The 18,753-nt window shown below is 39.4% G+C and overlaps 1 protein-coding gene across 3 annotated transcripts in view; it reads left to right on the top strand.

Annotated features, from left to right (window-relative positions):
* Window positions 1-14,731, top strand: part of LOC119773066 (FERM, ARHGEF and pleckstrin domain-containing protein 1-like) — a 66,109-nt gene extending 51,378 nt beyond the window's left edge. For 2 of the 3 annotated variants that reach the window (XM_038269876.1, XM_038269877.1), the window contains exons 14-28: window positions 5,403-5,611; window positions 5,801-5,890; window positions 8,708-8,841; window positions 9,956-10,037; window positions 10,120-10,181; window positions 10,259-10,434; window positions 10,512-10,642; window positions 10,750-10,818; window positions 11,252-11,341; window positions 11,448-11,530; window positions 11,644-11,747; window positions 12,233-12,393; window positions 12,604-12,711; window positions 12,799-12,950; window positions 14,210-14,731. In XM_038269876.1, coding sequence (XP_038125804.1) covers window positions 5,403-5,611; window positions 5,801-5,890; window positions 8,708-8,841; window positions 9,956-10,037; window positions 10,120-10,181; window positions 10,259-10,434; window positions 10,512-10,642; window positions 10,750-10,818; window positions 11,252-11,341; window positions 11,448-11,530; window positions 11,644-11,747; window positions 12,233-12,393; window positions 12,604-12,711; window positions 12,799-12,950; window positions 14,210-14,285 — 1,727 coding nt within the window. In that variant the 3' untranslated portion in view covers window positions 14,286-14,731. The remainder of the gene's footprint in view (window positions 1-5,402; window positions 5,612-5,800; window positions 5,891-8,707; window positions 8,842-9,955; window positions 10,038-10,119; window positions 10,182-10,258; window positions 10,435-10,511; window positions 10,643-10,749; window positions 10,819-11,251; window positions 11,342-11,447; window positions 11,531-11,643; window positions 11,748-12,232; window positions 12,394-12,603; window positions 12,712-12,798; window positions 12,951-14,209) is intronic. The other variant, XM_038269878.1, reaches the window with a different exon arrangement.
* The last annotated feature ends 4,022 nt before the right edge of the window (window positions 14,732-18,753 follow it).

Here is an 18,753-nt window from a genome sequence, read left to right on the forward strand (position 1 = left end):
TATACCTATTCTGTTGAAAGAAAGCTTGTTGATCTTTTTTTAGCTGAGAAATGAGGTAGATTTCCTCTCGTTGAACCATTGATATATTGATTTATTTAGAGGCATTCTACATGAATTCCTTTGTGTTGAGGACTGTGATGTGAATATATATCCTTAGTAATGATTTGACTTTGTATTGTGCACTAGTGGTTTTTCTTAGGTATTTAATTCAGGGGTGGGAAAGTCAAGAAAGATGGTATTATTGTTTATGGCTGCGTTTATTTATAGGAATTGTTTATGTTAAATATAGTCCCCCTTATGTGTAAAGCAATTTTTAACGTTTTTCCCAGAGAATGGGTTATGTTCAAGAACTCAATTAGTAAGTGTGTTTAAAATATCAGAACAGGAAGTCTGATGTCCCTTGGAGCACTTTTAAAAAAATGCTTTTAGTCAATTTCTGTCCTATTGGTGGACAAGGACTATTTCTTCTGCCAGAGATCTTACAGCAGCTCTCACATCTCCCCTACAGCTGTTTCCCCCTCCCCATGTTGTGCAGCGTTTATCCTGTATGATTTACAAGACTGATTTTATTAGAGAGGAAAAATATGAATAGCTGCTACATAAGTCTGCAAAATTCTACTTCTTTTTATTGAAGAGATCTTTTTTGTTTTAACAGTTTTAATGAAAGGCAAAAAAAGAAAACTGTTAATGCCTGTTGTCGCAAAAATGCATCAAACTGTCAATTTAGTCTGCATCCACCCCAATGTCAGTTATTTCACAATTATTACACACATAGGAACCTTTGGCAAGCACTTGTTTCTAGTGGGACTGTTTCCTGGCTGTATATGATACCACTGACTGTCAAAAAGATACTTTATCTTCTATTTATTTATTATAAATCATATTAGTCAAAGTAAGAGTCTTAATTTGGCGTCTGCCTAAAGGCAACACAAAAATGTTTTTATAAACATTTATATAAATTCAGGCGATTAATTCAGGGGTTAATCTAAATTAAAGCAACCATGTATCATGATGCTGCCACCACCGTGTCTCACCTTGGTTTAAGTGTCCTTTCACTGCCCTGTGTTGCTCCCACGTCAGTTTAGACCATAACATATTTCTGCAGAGGATTTAAGTCAATCCGACTTATCCTGACTAATACCTTTACAAAGAAACAAATAGACTTTTCTAGTCTTTTGTGACCTCTCTACAAAATATGGCTTATTAAAACTATTTTACACTTATTCTTTCCTCTAATAGATTTGTTCAGTGAATTTGTGCTTGAGATAAAGTTGCATTATAGGGGGAAAGGGTACATTTTTTCATATATATTTTACATCAATGTAACCTGGAGTTTTAGTGCTAACGTGAAAACTTTAGAGAGCTTCTGTATATAGTATTTTTTTTAAATATTGTTTTTCTTAACAGAGATCAGATTGTTAGGCAGATCTTAGCTTAGATCTTGTGATTCCTTTTTTTTTTTTCTTCATATCTCTGTTTAATTTCCTCACTGTAATTCAAAAACACAAAACCCATAGCTGTCTGCTTGTGCTTGGCTCGGCCCCTGGCATGAACTCTCCTCACAAGGGAACCTGAATGTTATCTTTCACTCTATTTTGGCTGCTCTTCTCACCTCTTAAACTGCAGCTTATACTAGGCTTCTCATCTCCATCTGTCATTTGTCGCCCCTTCGGCTGCTTCTTCTCCTATTTTGTTTTTGCTTTCACTGGAAGGCTAAATCTGAACAAGCCAATTCGACTCAAACCTGCAATTTCCACCAGTTTAGGTTATTTTTGTTTATGAATGTACTGCATTGGATTGAATCAGTTTGGGTTATGTGTGCAAGATTTGTTTTCTCCTGCTTTCTTCTGAAACAAATACTTCCTGCTTTGTAAATACATTGTTTATAAGCATGTTTTTTAAAGAAAAAAAAATCGGCTTTTTTTTTTAACACTGTTTTCACCACTTTCTTGCTGTTTCTATGAATGCATGTTAACCAGGCTGTCACTTTACTCCTTTATGCTCACTTGGCGTTTGTGTTAAGGGCCTCACAACGGTTCAGAATGTTTGAGACGCAGGTGATGAAGTTAAACGCGTAACCAAGCACATGCTCTTCTTTATTTTTGGAGTCGTTGTGCCTTCAAGTCGCCTTGCCCTCATAAGCAATCACCTGCACTGTGTTTATTTCAAACATTTAGAAACCTTTTGTGTTTTGGCCCCCATGCTGGGGATCTGTGCACATGGACAGAGCAGGCGCTACTTGGCTCCAGTTTTCTGTAAACAGAGAGAGGGAGGGTGAAGATAGACAGACACCAGTAAAGTTAATATTAATGCATCATGTAAGTGCACAAAAGATTTATTTGAAAAACGAAGCGTTGATGTTGTCAGATGTAGAAGTCTGCGTGTTGTCACAGCTTGTATACACAAGAATACTGGAGCCGGGTCCCTGTGGCGTCCTTACAATTGCCTGTTTCATATTTGCATTTTCTACCACTTTGTTTCACTGATGCTTCTTTGTGATTTTTATTGAAATTGAACATACATACACCGTAACTGTAATGCCACACTAGGGTTCCTTTAGGTAAAAAAAAGAAAATCATGGAGCTATAGATATTTTTTTCTGCTATTTCTTTTCCAAACAAATTATTCTTCACATTTTTTTCTAATAAATTAGCTTTTCGCTGCTCTAAATCTCACATTTCACGTTTAGAATACATAAAGATAAATTAATTCATGTTAACCACTTCCACTGGCTCCCTGATTTTTTTTTTTTAATTCCTAAAAGGCCTTTAATTGTACTTACTTTGTAACAAGCTACTGTGATTTTTGTCTTTTTCTGTAATTTGTAACTTTTATTGAATTAATCAAATGTGTTAGTTTTTAAATTCAATTATCTTTCTTCTTATGTATTTTTGCAAAAAATTTGGTAAATAAAGGGAAAATATCGATCTTTTGGGAGGAAAAGAAATTCTGTCAGATGGGATACAAGCTAAAGCTAACAGCTGTTTAGCTTATGTTAGCTTTTAAGTTATCCTGAATATCAAAGTGTCAGTTTTCAAAGGATTAAAGCTAAAAAGCTTGTTTTCATATACATTTTTTTTGTGGTTTTTCATATGTGGGCTAGTTCCCGCTAAAACGAAGTGTTAGCATAGGATTTTCATAATAAGAGTAAAGATACCATAGTTTTACAGTGTGACAACACTCATTTTATGCAAAATAAAAGGCATTTATTGACTATGTTTTTTACTTTAGATATTTTAGTCTGGGCTTGAAATAGGAACTTTTTATGTTAAAACGTAGCATACGCAAACCCAAAAGTCCGTCCATTCCTATTTTCAGTGCTAATTTTAGCTAACTGGCTAATAGTATGCTAGCCATCTCAGTAACTTTAACTAATATTTTGAAATAAAGTCAAAGCAAAGTCAGAAAATTTATATTCCGGTTAAATCTCTGCACTTTATGCTGCCATTCTTGCTGTGTTCCTGCTGACTGAAACATTAGTGGCTGCTCTGCATGACCCACATCTGCTTTGTATTTTCTATTTTAAAAGTTGTGATTAAATCACCCTTATGCATGCTGTTGGTTAAACTAAAGAGCTGACTAAATTTGAATGAATCTTTAATTTTCTGGGAAAAATGTGTGGTTTCACTTGTTGTCTATCGCTTTCATAACACTGTTTCTTCACATCTATCGCCAAACTGTTGCTGGATATTTTATTTGTTGCTTCTATTTTTTCCCTTTCTTTTGTCCGTCTAAATTTCTTAAGGTTCTCTGTTTGTGGTGCACTAGTGTCAATAAAAAAACAAGATTGTTTAACATAAAAAGGGACTCCAGAGTTCTCTGTATGGGCCCCTAGCTCTGCCATGTGGTAGATGATCTGTCATTTGGAGGTTGTTTCACTTTCCAGTGCTTTAACTTCCCTGTTACAATCATCATGTTTGTTGTATTTGGAGTTATTTTTTTTTCATAGCATTCACTGGTTGCGATGGGTTTACCCACAATCCAGTTTGATCTATAGCGGTGGACTTTATGGAAGCTTTGCAAAACTGGGCAAGTATACAGTCAAATGTAGAATCCTGTAGTTTTCGTAGTAGTAGTCGTAGTAGTAGCTGTAGTAACTAGCTGTAGTAGCAGTACTTTTATTTTTAACTACAACTGAAAACCTCATGAAAACCGTTTAGAAATATCTTTTGTTTTATTTTTACAGATTTTATTACCTTGAAGTCAGTTTGCCAGTTCATAACCCCTCTATGTGTTCAACTACTTCCCTTTTGTACTGATAGATTTCATCTCTGCCCATCAGGGAATACGCAGGGGGTTGAAATTAATAGTATAAATGCCAATTTTTTTTTACAATTTGTGATTTAGCACATGACTTTCTAAGGTCTGGCCAAACCAGAATAACAGAGTGACTTCAAGCTGATTTATTCTAGGGGCTAATTATGGCAAAAGAAAATAAATACATTTCCAGCCTTAGTTCCTTTTATCTATATGCTGTGTCCATCCTCACCTTCTCTTTTTCCCTTTCATTAATCGCTTTATTAACTTTCTCTCATTTTCTTTCTTGTGGCTTAAAGTTTTTACTGTTTGGCTTTCTTTTGTTCCACCTTCATCCCCACCTTCTGACCATCTCCCTTTACTTTTTGGTGTCCTTCCTTCCTTCCTTCCTTCCTTCCTTCCTTCCTTCCTTCCTTCCTTCCTTCCTTCCTTCCTTCCTTCCTTCCTTCCTTCCTTCCTTCCTTCCTTCCTTCCTTCCTTCCTTCCTTCCTTCCTTCCTTCCTTCCTTCCTTCCTTCCTTATTAATTTCTTGCACCCTAAAGCCCTCCCTTGTGTCCCTTCATTTTTACTTCTTTCTTCCTGTATCCTTCCTTTCCTTGTTGACTTCCCTCCCCTCATTTCTTTTCATTCTATCTCAAGTCCTTCTTGTTTTTGTTCCCTTTTCGCATGTTCTTCCTCCTTGCTTTCCTTTCTAAACCCTTTCCTTTCTTAAAACAGTTGAAGTAAGCTTTAATACTTGTTTTTTAAAACACATCTAAACCAACTTTTTGGAACATTGAATCTTGAAAAGTATGGCGTTTCCTCCGTAAAACATGCACTGGTACCCTTTTTAGGGTATTTATTTTTCAGAAACTTGAAACCCTTTGTAATTAAAATAGGTATAAAAGGACCAGTAGGTGGGGTTAACCAAGGCCTTCAGTAATAACCAGTCTGGTGAGACCTCCTTATTCTGGATTATAATTTAACCGTTAGTAAAAAAATCCCACTGGTTAATACTAAAGTTTGTTTGTTTGTTCTAACAAGAAGCATACAGTATCTCTGTAGGTTTAGAAAGCAAAATGTCAAGATTCAACATTAACTGACAGTTGAGCTTATTTTTATACAATTTAATTAACTCTTTTTCTTATTTAATCTCTCATGTTTAGAAGAATCAGATTGCAAGGAATCACCTCAGGAAAGTCTGCCGGTGGTGGCGAACGGCAACGGCACAGAAGACGGGCAAGGGAAGGGCGTCCCCAGCACAGTGGATGTGGGGCAGACTGCAGAGGGACAGCAGCTTTCACCGCTTACCAGCCCTCTGCTCATCGAGGCTGGATACGTCCGCCATGACGATGAAGAGGAGGCGAGGAGGAAGGTGGACACATTTTTTTTTTTATAAATCACAAACTTTTGTGTTTTAATTGATTTATTTGTTGTTTTTTAAAGAAGGTAACAGAGTAATGGGGGGTTGTTGAAAATCCACACCGTTTCTATTAGTTTGAGGCTGTATCTGGACAGAAACATAGCTGTGGTACCTGGATCTGATTTTTCTGTTTGTGTCCAGAAGTTTCCCACAGACAAAGCTTACTTCATCGCCAAAGAATTGTTGACAACAGAGCGGACCTACCTCAAGGACCTTCAGGTTATCACAGAGGTAATAATGATTCTCACATCTCCCCTTTTTCTTTCTGGATTTCCTGCTTTTCTCCTTTAGTAGACAGTTTCCTTGTGAAGCGATAACTATAGCAGGAGTTTGGATTTGTCTTCTAATATGTCTTTTTTTCTTTCTTCCATTGTTCCATCCTTCCTACCTTTCCCGTTTTCCCATCTTTCTTTCCTTCCTTCCTCATTTCCTCCCCCTTCCCTTCTTCTCTGTGTCCTTCCTTCATTATTTCCTGTGTCCTAACTTATATCTTGTTTCCTTTTTTTCTCTCTGAATAATTCCTTTTTTCGTTTCCTTTTACATAGCGCCCTTTTTTCCTTATTTGCTTGCGTCCAAAGCACTGCGTAATTGCGCCATATATATTCAATGCTCTGAACTTCCATATCCATGTGTTTTTTTTTGCACAATGTTTTTTTTCTCCCACACTCTTTACATTTGATCACTGCTCCACTTTAAGAAATGGAAAAGCTGTACAAAAGAAAAATTTGGTTTTGTGACAATAACAGTCTAAGTCCTACCTTACTCCTTTATTTTCTACTTTCCTTCGATCCTCCAATGCCTCCTTCCTTCCTTATGTCCTCTTCTTTTTCTTCCTGCCCTCTTTTCTACCCCTTCCTTGTGTCTTTACTTTCCTTCTTCTTTTGTTTTCCTATGTTTTTTGAGTCTTTTATTCTGTTTACTCATCTTTTTCTTCCTTCTGTCTGGCATTCCTACCTCCTTGTTTCCTTCCCTGCATCCTTATCCCTTCTTTCGTTCCCTCATTGTTTCTCCACTGTGTCCCCTATTTCCCTGAACCATTCTGTTCTTCCTTCCTTGTGTCCTCCTTTATTGCGGCCTTTCTTCATCACGTCTGTGTTTGTGGTTTCTTTTATTATCTGTGATGTGTACAGAGCTAAGGTATGTGAAGGTTAATCTTCTGATGGTCTAGCTAAGCTTTAAAGAGATTGATGAAGCAGAATCTTAAGATCAAAGACCTAAACTTGAATCCTCCTAAAATCTAAAATGCAGCTTCTTTATTTCTCTATAAATGAAGTACATTTTGTTCTTTTTAAAACCCGAGGTTTTACTGTAATTCACAATCGTGACAGTTTCTGTTTCCTTTCCTCAAGCTTTAAACTTACGGCTGCTTTTGTATTCCTTTTGGAAACAGCTTCTCTGCAGGTTTTAAAATGGTCTTTGTAGTGTTTGCTCCCTTGGTGCGTGTTTTCTCTTTAGTTTTCCGCCTCCTCTCTGGGTTTGCTTATAAAAATAAAATGTCTACAACATAAATCCTACAATTAGAGGGCAGCATAACATGGGCCAGACTTGGCTCAATTGAACTCTGTTTTAACAGCTTTTCAAAGTAAAATGAAATGAAGAACAACAGCAGGAGTTCTGATTCAGGAACCTGCCCTGAACTTCATTCTGACCTCTGATCTTCCTGTGTAGTAAATCTCTTTCTGCCGATCTTATTTCTCCAATCTCTGTGTTATTTTTCCCACTTGGATCCAGTTTTTATCCCTCTTTGATGTGGAAGGAAGGCGTGCACTGGCAGCTTTTTAAAGCCTCTTAAATGTTTTCTTTGGGTGGCGCTGCTAAGGCCTGAGGTCCCACACCCTCCCCTCTTCCTCCAGTGATACATCTGTGATGCTGGTCTGGGAATTTACCCTCAGTGTTTGGGGGCTGTACACACTCCGGTCATGTGGCTCCAACACTGTCCCCTAACTTCACCTAAGGCCCGATGCACTGCAAAAACAATATAGAAATAAGTAAAAACGTCTTAAATTCAGTGTATTCACCCTTAATTTGAGTAAGTAAATGAGATGGTTTGCCAATGGAATGAGTAATTTTACTCTTAAAATAAGATAATTGGATAAAAGGCACTTGAAATTTTGTTTTCTTATTTTAAATGTAAATTGTCTTGTTCCATTGGCAAAATGTCTCTTTTACCTCCTCAATTCAAGAACAAATGCACTTATTTTAGGATAAAAATTACGTATCTAGATTTTGATTTTTTGCAGTGTGTTCCAGGATACATACTCATAGAGAGGAGAGGCTGGATATTTTCCAGATCTTAAACTCTATTGTATTTTCAGATTAAAAAAATATACAGTTTGTCATTCTATCCTTCTTATGTCCCTGTTATATTTTGTTTTCTTTCCTATTGGATTAATTTCTTTCTTCACTTCCCACTCTCTCCCTTCATCCCTTCCTTTTGTTTTCTTGACATCCTTCTGTCTATATTCTCCTTTATTTCTTCACTTTGTGTCTTAGCCACCTTCTTTTTGTCCTTCATTCCCTGCTTCCTTTGTTTCTTCTTTCCTAGCTTTTTTCTTTGAGTCATTTATTACCTTGTGGTGGTGTATTTATTCCATCTTCCTACTTTCTCCTATTGGTTTCTTATCCCTTTTCATCTTTCCTGTCCATAAATTCTGTCTTGTTTCTCTTCCTACCCATCTTCCTTCCTTAAATCCCCTAAGTCAAGGGGTGAAGTGATAAATACTGCAGAATTGAAGAATAGAGATAGAATGAAGCAGAATAATGTAAAGTAGTCCCTATATCCTCCATCAGCCTATCCCTATAGCAGCATAGCAATAGGAAATGCTCAGAATAACCTGAGCTAGTCTAACTGTGAGCTCTGTCAAAAATTAAAGTTTTAAGCCTAATCTTAAAATAGAAAATCTCTTCCTTACTAACATGGTTTTACATCCTAAAATGGGTATAAAATGTGTTTTGATTTACTGAGACAAAATCTTGAGTGGATTTCTTACCATACAGTTTGTTCATCCTCCTTTCCCTCATCGGTACGTGTCTTCCTCTGTTGTCCAGTTCTTCCAGAAAGCTGTGGGGAAAGATGAAGCATTTCCAGACTCTGTTAGAGATCTGATATCCTCCCACTACGACCCAGTCTACGGGTTTCATCAGGGATTCCTCAAAGAGACGGAGCAGCGGCTTGCACAGTGGTGGGCCTCTCTCCTTTGTCTTTTTAGAGGCACAGCAGTTTGGCATAATGTCATCTCAATGCAGAAGGATGTAAAATTGGGCTTCAGTCCATGACTCTAAATTGAATTTCTTAAAAATCCAGCAGCTGCAACTTTATTAGAATCTCTTTAACTTGGAAGCATGGTGGTGAAGCTATCATGGTATGGGAATGTGCTGCTTACCGCTAAACAATTATGCTATTAGATGGATTATTTGTACTTGACAAGAGACGTATGACTTATAATTCATTGAATATCACTCAGCAGGGTTGTTTAAAAAGAGAGGCTTGCATTTCTTTTAATCATATAGACTGAAGAAATCCAGCCTCAAACATTGGAGGTCTGGATAATTACTGGGTGGAAGCAATCTGCCAGTTTTACTGAATTTAAACATAGGAAAAAAAGAGGAAACTATTTTGAAACCAGACTCTTATTTTAATCTTTTTTTTAATGCCAGGATTGGCAATAATATAATTGAACTTTGTTGCTCTCACATTGGAGAAATGTACCTCTGCATTTAACCCATCCCCTTTGGGAGTACTGGGCTGCCATAGTTGGGCGTCCGGAGAGCAATCAGGGGTTTAGGGTCAGTCTGTGGGAGTGGGGCTCAGGATTCCAAGCTCTATTCCCTAACCACTAGGCCGCTACTCCCCGTAATAGATTTAAATATATGCTATATATAAATATAACATGCAAAAACGAATCTGAATCTTTATTCTCAGCCATTCATTGACGGACTATTTATTTTTCTTGGGCTCATAGTCACATCACAGAGTCCTGTTCTCTGATAAGTGTTTGAAATGCCACACCACTTGTTATTTGGTTCTTTTCCTAAAGTTCTCTAATTAGTTTCTGCTAAAAATTGTTTATTAATTTTGTTTACAATCATGCCCATTTTGCTTTGGAACACAGCAAATGTTTCCTTCCTATATGCCTCCCAGTGTGACATGACTGTTAACTCCTAAGTCTGTCAGGTGATGTCTCCTCTCCTCAAATAGTAAAATTCCTGTTATAGAAAATCCATGTTATTCTGCCATCTAGTGGTAACAATTTGGAACTACAAACAAATCTCTGATAAATGATCCTCTCCCTGCAGGGAGGGTCGGTCCAACGCTCACATCAGGGGAGATTACCAGCGTATTGGAGACGTTTTGCTGAAGAACATTCAGGGTTTGAGGGTAAGGCCGATTTTGGATTCTCTCACAGATGGCGGGTTATAGGTGTTATAAGTTTGTTTGCTTTCTATTTTGGTTTCTGCAGCAGTTGACGGTTCACCTCCAGAGGCATTCGGAGTGCTTGGTGGAACTGGAGCGAGCTTGCAGGTGAGGCAGAAGAACAGACGGAGTGGGGATATTGGAGCAGAGGAGACGGGATTGTGAGCTTCTCGGTTTGTTTCCAGGTCGAGTCGGAAGGTGGAAGCCCTCTGCAGGGACTTTGAGCAGCAGAGGGTTTGTTACCTGCCTCTGTACATCTTCCTTCTGAGGCCTCTCCACCGTCTGCTGCACTACAAGCTGATCCTGGAGAGGCTGTGCAAGCACTACCCGCCCACCCATGAGGACTTCAGGGACAGCAGAGGTGCTCCTGGTCATCCCTGCTTGTTTTCACCCTTATTTTAACGTGCCTCTAAAATGCAGTCATCTCCAACCCTCCAGCTGCTCTGGCAGAGATCTCTGAGATGGCGCTCCAGCTTCAGGGCATCATGATGAAGATGGAAAACTTCCAGAAGATCTTGGAGCTGAAAAAAGATCTGACCGGCATTGAAAACCTGGTGGCGCCTGGGAGGGTCGGTGCTCTTCGTCTCCATCTCCTCTAATTTTCTTGAATTTGTTGAATCTTTAGATGGGCAAACCGGATGTGAGAATTCCTGAATTGTTTGTGTTGGACTTGCAGGAGTTTATCAGGTTGGGTTGCCTCAGCAAACTGTCGGGGAAGGGCCTCCAGCAGCGGATGTTCTTCCTGGTATGAATCAGAAATGTTGTTTGCTGGAATTTGATGTCAGTTTCTTGCAGGTCTGGAGTGTAGGATGTTTATCTTTAGATAAATGAGAGCATTTACTGTCAGCTAAATTTTGTCTTTTCTTGCTGCCATTGTGATCCTTCCTTGTATCTCTCCTTTTTTTCCTGTCCCTGTCTCCTGTCTCATGTTTCTTTCTTTCCCACTTTTCCGTCTTCCCTGTTTTTCCTTTGTTTTTCTTTTTGTTGTTCCCCTTTTCACCCCCATATCCTTCCTTTGCCTATTCTTTTCTATCTGTTATAAATTTAGGTTGAATTATTCTATTAAATTAGTTTGAAATGTAATGTAACAGTCAATAAACAGGGACTTATTCCTGATTAATGTGTAAGAAGGTTTTGCTTCTGAAGTTAATCTTTTGGATTATTTCTTTTTCCTCCAGTTTAGCGATTGTTTGATGTACACCAGCCGAGGGGTGACTCTGTCTAACCAGTTTAAGGTCCATGGGCAGCTGCCTTTGTATGGCATGACGGTGTGTGTGTGCAACTTTCTCCATCTTTGAGCAAAAGAAGGAATGTTGCCTCTGTGTTAAATCTCCCGGTTTTCATGCATTTCTTATTGGATGCTGTCTCTCACAGATTAGAGAAAGTGAGGAAGAGTGGGGAGTCCCTCATTCGTTCACGCTGTTTGGTCAGCGGCAGTCTGTGGTGGTCGCTGCCAGGTTGGTGAATGCCATTACATAGAAAAGCCCATCTAACTCTCTTCTTTTTTCGATTGATGAAGAACCAGTGGTTTACATGTCGGCCTCTGTTTCTGCTTTGTGCGTTTCTTCAGCTGTGCTGCAGAGATGGAGCGTTGGGTGGAGGACATCAGGATGGCCATTGACCTGGCAGAACAGGGCACCACTCCGAACACCGACTTGCTCTCCACTGACAGCAGTAAGATGCTCTTTACTGACTATTACTGAGGTTCCCATAGACCGTAGAGGTGCCGTTTCACCACCTCTGACCCTGTGGTGTCCTGTACCGTGCTCTGTCTGATGAGTCAGTGGGTCAGAGGATACGTCCTAAAAGCCTTTGATCAGTCAGCCATTATTCCCCTGTTCTTTGTTCTTTTGAGCGGAGCTCCTGTGTTTGATCCCATGATAACAGCTGCTCTAACGGTGAGAGAACAGATGGCCCATTTAGCATCATTACCCCTGATGAAAGCCGACAGTTAGAATGGCATTAAAAGAGTTAAAATTACATAAAAAATCTCCTTAAAGTTCAATTCCCACACAGTCTTGACGGATGCAGACTATCAACCCATCCGTTCATTAATGAAATTAAGTTATTTCAGAAAAGTTGCATCAAGGTTTAATGAGCCTCTTACAATGTGAGGCATGCCGGTTGGGTTGAAGTTTATTTTTGTTCGTCTCCCTCAGAGCCTTTGGAGGAGGTTGGGTCCGAGCTGGAGTCTGAAGAGGAGCTATGTGGCTCACGTTCATCCCTGGAGCGTCAGAGCCACCGTGGCAACACCACCGTGCATGTCTGCTGGCATCGGAACACCAGCGTTTCCATGGTGGACTTCAGTATCGCTGTGGAGGTGCTTTATCCGCCGTTATCTGCTTAGGTCTTCATCTTTCTTAGCACTTAGCATTACACATCAAATTGGTGAGAGATTTAGGAGAGCAAAGAGTAAAATGAAGCAAAAAGCTTTCCCCTCTTTCCTTAAATTGTTCAATCTCAGGTTACTATGGCTACCAGGGGTGATGTCTATTGAGCCTGGGGTTTTCTGTTTTTTTTGTGTTTGCAGAACCAGCTCTCAGGTAACCTGCTGAGGAAGTTCAAGAACAGCAACGGCTGGCAGAAACTCTGGGTGGTCTTCACTAACTTCAGCCTCTTCTTCTACAAGTCCCACCAGGTGAGACAAGCATCTGAACAAGAAAATGACAAGCGGTTCTGTGATTTCTTTAGCCGTAAGCTGTCCACTATCTTCTGTCCCCCACAGGATGAGTACCCGCTGGCCAGCCTCCCTCTTCTGGGCTACTCCGTCACGGTCCCGGCCGAGTCAGAGAACATCCACAAAGATTACGTCTTCAAGCTCCACTTTAAATCCCACGTGTACTACTTCAGATCGGAGAGCGAGTACACCTTTGAACGGTGGGTGTTCACAAGGCACAGGACTCTTACAACATGTAGAAATGTCTAGAAAAGTGCAGAATCTGATTGAAGAAAGAAGACACACACCCAATTGACTGTCCTTTTATCCACAGGGCCATCTGCTTAGCCACCTATGCCCGTCATTTTAAAGATCTAAAATTAAAAAGTACATGATTATTACCAAAATGAAATGAAATTTGGTCATAATCAGCAAGGATCTTCTGTTGTAGTCTGTCTTACACCAGATCGGTAGAGAGCTTTGTCTGAAGACACTCTGTTGGTGTCTTAGCAGTCTTTTGAAGAAACCCTTACTGTTGTCCCTAATGTTCTTTATTTAACTGAGAAAGTATCTGTGTTAAATAATCTTCAGAAGTCCCTAGAATAGAGGAAGAACAGGAGTTCCTTGTTTAAGTATCATCGACTATCATTCCAACCAAAGACTCACCCAATAATACCACAGATCACTCCGCCCATGGTTCCATATCTCTATCATTCCATCTATCAACCCAAACTTTGACCCATCCATCCGTCTATCAAAACAACTGACACTAGTCATCACCAATAAGTCCCCTTAAAACTGTTAAGGTCAAGTCATGGGACATGTCTTGGCCTTGGGTATTACACTTGTCAGGGGTCCCTGTCAGAGGCCCCTTAGGGCAGTGGTTGTATGCCTTGGGTGTATGCCTGCCCACCTGTAGACTCATTCATGCAATCATTCATCAACCATTTGATTGATCAATGGATCAGTCCAAATTGGACAAGTCGTTGAGGACTGTTAAGACAAAGCAGAACACACCTTTAGCTGTTAGCTACATTTGTGTAACTTAGGTTTTTTGTTGGTCTTTTTTAGAAGGCTGTAGTCCCAATTGGACACATTCTCCATGTGCATTTCCATCGACTAATGATGTCCGTAAGGCTGAGACCTATCCAGATTCAATGCAGCAGTCTGAAGCTCCTGTCCTACCACCCTTCCTTCAGTGTTTCTGTCTGTGTACCTACACGTCCATCCACTGAACCCTCCATCAACTCATCCTCCATACTCATTTCCTTTTCCATCCTCTACATTATTTATTTTCAGGCTTTTGTTTAAAATGGTTTATTATTGTATAAATATCTACAGTTGACCTTTTTGGCATTTTACCTATGAGGCAAGAATTTTCTCCAATATTAGAATTTTTATTATAATCACTAGGAAACCTGGAGACAAAGTGAAAATATGAATTGATCTTCATCACAAACTGACTCTGAGTGTTTTTCAGGTGGATGGAGGTGATTCGAAGTGCCACTTGTTCCGCCAGCCGTCCCCTACTGAGCTCCAGGAAAGATCTTTACTGATGAATCAAGTGAAGCTATTGACTTGTCTTGGAGCTTTTTACTCCCACTTTTTTACACACAAACACTCTTTGGTCCTTAAAGTTTCTATCACACCAGTCTTCCTCCGAGTTCTTGATTCTGTTTTTTCTGTGCCAATCTGGAAGATACTGGTGATGTTTCTGACTATATTCCCACTATTCAATTCAACATTTAGGACAGTTAGAAACCATGTCCTTCTTTTTGCAATGTGTGTTTTTGTAAAGTATTTTGATAACACTGTGAAAATGTTTCTTTTTTTTTTGGTCCCCTTTTCATTTGTCTTCACGGAGAAGAACCACTTTAAACCTGCATCCAAAGCCAACAGAGATTTCACGTCTTTTATCGCCTTTTGTCTAGTATTTTTCCAGCTTTCTGGAATTATTTTAAAAAGTTTGTGTTCATATGAAAAATAAACAACGTCAATCACAGAAGGTGTCTCTTTTTACTTGCCAAGAGAGCAAACTTTGATCCGCTGTAGGATTTTTTTTTTAAATATTGCAAAGTGATTTTTGTCTTTGGATTTAGAGAAGGCTATAAAATGGTGTTCCCCAAGGCATCGTGTTGGGGTCCTGTAGGATCATAGGTCATAGATTATTTTTTTGTTTTTAAATAAGAAAAGCAAAGTATCTGTATTCTCATAATTAGGTTGACCGTGTTCCGAGTACAGGCGGGACTCTAAAAATGGATCCACCTTTCGGTTGGATATCTCTGGTTTTGGAACCTTATGGTCTCATCTTTGTTTATGAGAAAGGGTATCCCTCTGTTCATGGTTCACAATCAATCTATGTATCCGCTTGGATGATTAGAACATCAAGACCTAGCTTCTCTGCTAGTAAATGTTGAATCTCTACCTCCAGGTTACCAAATCAACTGATCACAGGTGAAGAGAATATGACATGCATTAAACTCAAATACTGCTTTGTGAAGGACTCGACATATCTTAACCCCTTTAAGGTCGAGAGCCCAGGATGGGTTCAGCATGACCATTCCATCATATCACATAGCCTTGACTAAGCCAAAGCTTTGTGGTATCTAAAAGTTCTCTAACACTTGAGACTACATTAGCAGTGCCAAACTGATCCCATTCAGCCCCTTATGACCAGTGTACCCATCTTTTGGTAGCAACCACCAGCAGGATACTAGTTACACTCCAGTACACCAGGTCTGCCCAGTCAACATTTCTCAGTCCTAAGGAGACTGTTCAGGATGTGAAGGGGCTATATTTCTAATATGGACCAAACTGTCAGTGAAATGTTCCTGACAGCTTGTAAAATCTATGCTCCAAATAATTAAGGCAGTTCTGAAGGATAAAGAAGTTCCAACCCAATCCATTGGCTTTTAAGAAGGTTTTTGTCCTGTGATGTCTCTGCTCTCTAGTTTGTGGCACATTGTCCTTGGATTAACCCAGTAAATTTCCAGGGGGGCGTTGCAGGAGTGAAAACATGTTGCCCCGTCTTTATTTGTGGAGGACAAAAAGCGCTTTTGTGTCATTCAGCTTCACTTTCAGACACGTCAGCATTTTTCATTGTGAACTGGACGAGAAGAGACTACTAACATAGTCCCATTGCACTTAATGAAGCATTCAAAGGCACTTGAACAAGTAGGGACTTGTTTAAAAAAACAATGTTCTGAGAAGCTACCTCTGCTGGAATGATTTAATGATTAACTTTCAATCTGGTGACAAAACACAGTTTTTCAATAGCAGATAAAATTTCTAATGTAGTGAAAGATGATTACCTGTAAATACCTCAGGTTTCTGGTGCTGAGATACATTTGTTACAGTTTACACGATAAAAATACTAATATACTGTGTTTCATTTTAGTCTACAGCCCTGCTGTGATACACATGACAAACATTTGTTGACTTAATGAATAGGAGTAAAAAAGGTTGGAAAGGCTTTGAAAAGAGAAATAAATTTCAAATAGGCTCAAAGGCTTCTATATAGATGGAGAACATTTTTAAAACATTGAATATCTGGATTTTTGGTTTAAATTTTATCACTCATAGTTGAAGAGTACCCATGAAAAATACTCTTAAGACTTTATTATACTATATTTGCAATGATTTAGCGGCATCTTGAGTGCTTGTTCTTCCCACTGAGAGATGTTTCTACACACATTTTAAGCTTGTAGACTTATATTTTTAACATTAAAGGCAATATGAAAAGGCTGGTAAAGCCAGTTGACAGTTGGTTAAAACTCACAAGAAAAATCTTACTATACATGCGAAATTCATGCACCTTAAAAGTGAAGATGTCTTGTTAGCTGTTGAAGACACTGGTAAAAGGAAGCCAAAAAATATCGCCTTCTTTTAAGATCAGTCTGTTTTAACTGAGCTTTAGTTGACCTCTCTTGATCATCTGCTCGGTTTGGAACCAATTCAGTTCAGTTTATTTCTATAGCGCCAATTCACAACACATATCATCTCAAGGCACTTCACAGTTCACCAGATCATACAGTCAAATTGATTTAAAGTTTTCTATCTAAGGAAAACCAGTTGATTGCATTGACTCAAATGCAATCCCTCACACTAAGCATGCTTGTAGCGACAGTGGAGAGGAAAAACTCCCTTTTAACAGGTGTCCGAATCCTGCATCTATTACAAAAAAGCTTGTTTATTCACCTAAGCATCTTGATTCCTAGGTTAGGGATTATAGTCTAATATGTGTAAGAAACAGGATAAACTTTGTAACTAGAAGGGACACAGCTTTGGATTCAATGTCATAATTGGCCCTTAAAAGCACCCAGAGGCCACAGTCCCTGACATCCACCCAACAAAATAAATTACAGAACATGGTTGTAAGCCTCTTTTCCCAGTCCTCTGTGTGACTTTGAAAATATGTCTCAACCTCAATGGCCCGACAGTGTCCAGAACCTGAACCTCATCAACTCCTGGTACCCTCTAGTTGGGGAGCTCTTTAATTACTATAACCACCAACTCAAATTGTGATCACTAAAGCAATGAAAGCACCAGAGAAGGAATCATTAACCACTTTAGGGTGGACAAGACAAAGATATTTTTATTACCTATGAACCAGTGGCGGCTGGTGAAAACTATTTTTGGTGGGGCTGATATAGCCTAGTGTATGTCTCCAACTAATCCGGAATAAGAATTAAAATAAACAATTGGACAATACATACAATTTAACAGTAATGATTTAATTTACTATATAATAACAGTAACAGTGATGATTTGGGTCACTGTGACGGGGTTCTTTGGCCTCCAAGAATCCAGGCTCAGTCGGGTTACCGGTGTTGGTGATTTATTGAGCTCAAAAAACTCAAAACAGGGTGCAAAAGAAACTAAACATGTAAAAGATACTCTGGGCCTCAGCCTCCCTCCAGTTACCAGCAATGTAACAAAGAAACAGAAAACAAAAATGGCCGCTCTTCTTCCCACAGCCCTCATTAAATAGTTTAAGCCCCTCACATCAGGCTCTCTTATTTCTGATTTCTTCTCATTAATCAGTTTTGTCCATATATTACCTCCACAAACAATTGATGTACAAAAACAAATAATTTTTACAACTTAATTCTTTTACACAGATTCATTGACTTATTCAATTACACCAAACTGGGTTTGAACCCAGCAAAGACGCAGCCAGACTGAAGATGACAAGTCCCCGTAGCATAAACACGTACACACACACACACACACACACACACACACACACACACACACACACACACACACACACACACACACACACACACACACACACACACGGCTAACCCCACTGAAATATTAAGTGTGCACCCTCAATATGCCAGCAGGTAACACCAGGACAGCTTGTGTGTTTTAAGTTCATGGAGCTACTGGTCTCAGCGCGAGTGTATTGGTCCTCACAAACACAGTATAACAGGAATGTGTGTGTGGCGCGCAAAGTTAGAGAGGTTGTTTTAAGCGACGAGGTGGATTCGTCACAGTCACAGTAACCATGACATGAAATGTTCATATCCTACAACAGGGATATTCTTCTGGCAAACGGGTAGATAAATAAGGATCTCACCGAATTTGGTGGAAGCTGCATCTCGGTCGTTACATTCGCCATCTTCCCTCTAACTGTCTGCACCTGCGCTTGGGTTCAGAAGCCTGTTAAAGCGCAGTATTTTCAGCGCCCCAAGACCATAAAGTTCTGAGACGCTGATTGGCCATTAAATTCACCTAGCAATAGTACATGATTGACAGATTCTCTGCAAATGTGGGTCAGTCTGATCAGCGCCCCCAGAACAGAGACGGTAGGAGTCTGTCTGTGGAAATCCACAAATTAATGACAGTAGATAGGGAAATGTAGTTTATATAATTTGTTTTGCTTATAGGTACACAGTCTAGAGAGTAAAACTGACATTTATGAGTTAATTTCTAAAAATATATTTTACGTTTCTCTCTTCTTATCAGGGAGGGCGGTGCCCCAGCGCCCCCTATGGGCCGGCCGCCACTGCTATGAAC

The sequence above is a fragment of the Cyprinodon tularosa genome, unplaced genomic scaffold (assembly GCF_016077235.1).
Source record: "Cyprinodon tularosa strain WSP-4 unplaced genomic scaffold, ASM1607723v1 ctg740, whole genome shotgun sequence".
Lineage (NCBI taxonomy): Eukaryota > Metazoa > Chordata > Actinopteri > Cyprinodontiformes > Cyprinodontidae > Cyprinodon > Cyprinodon tularosa.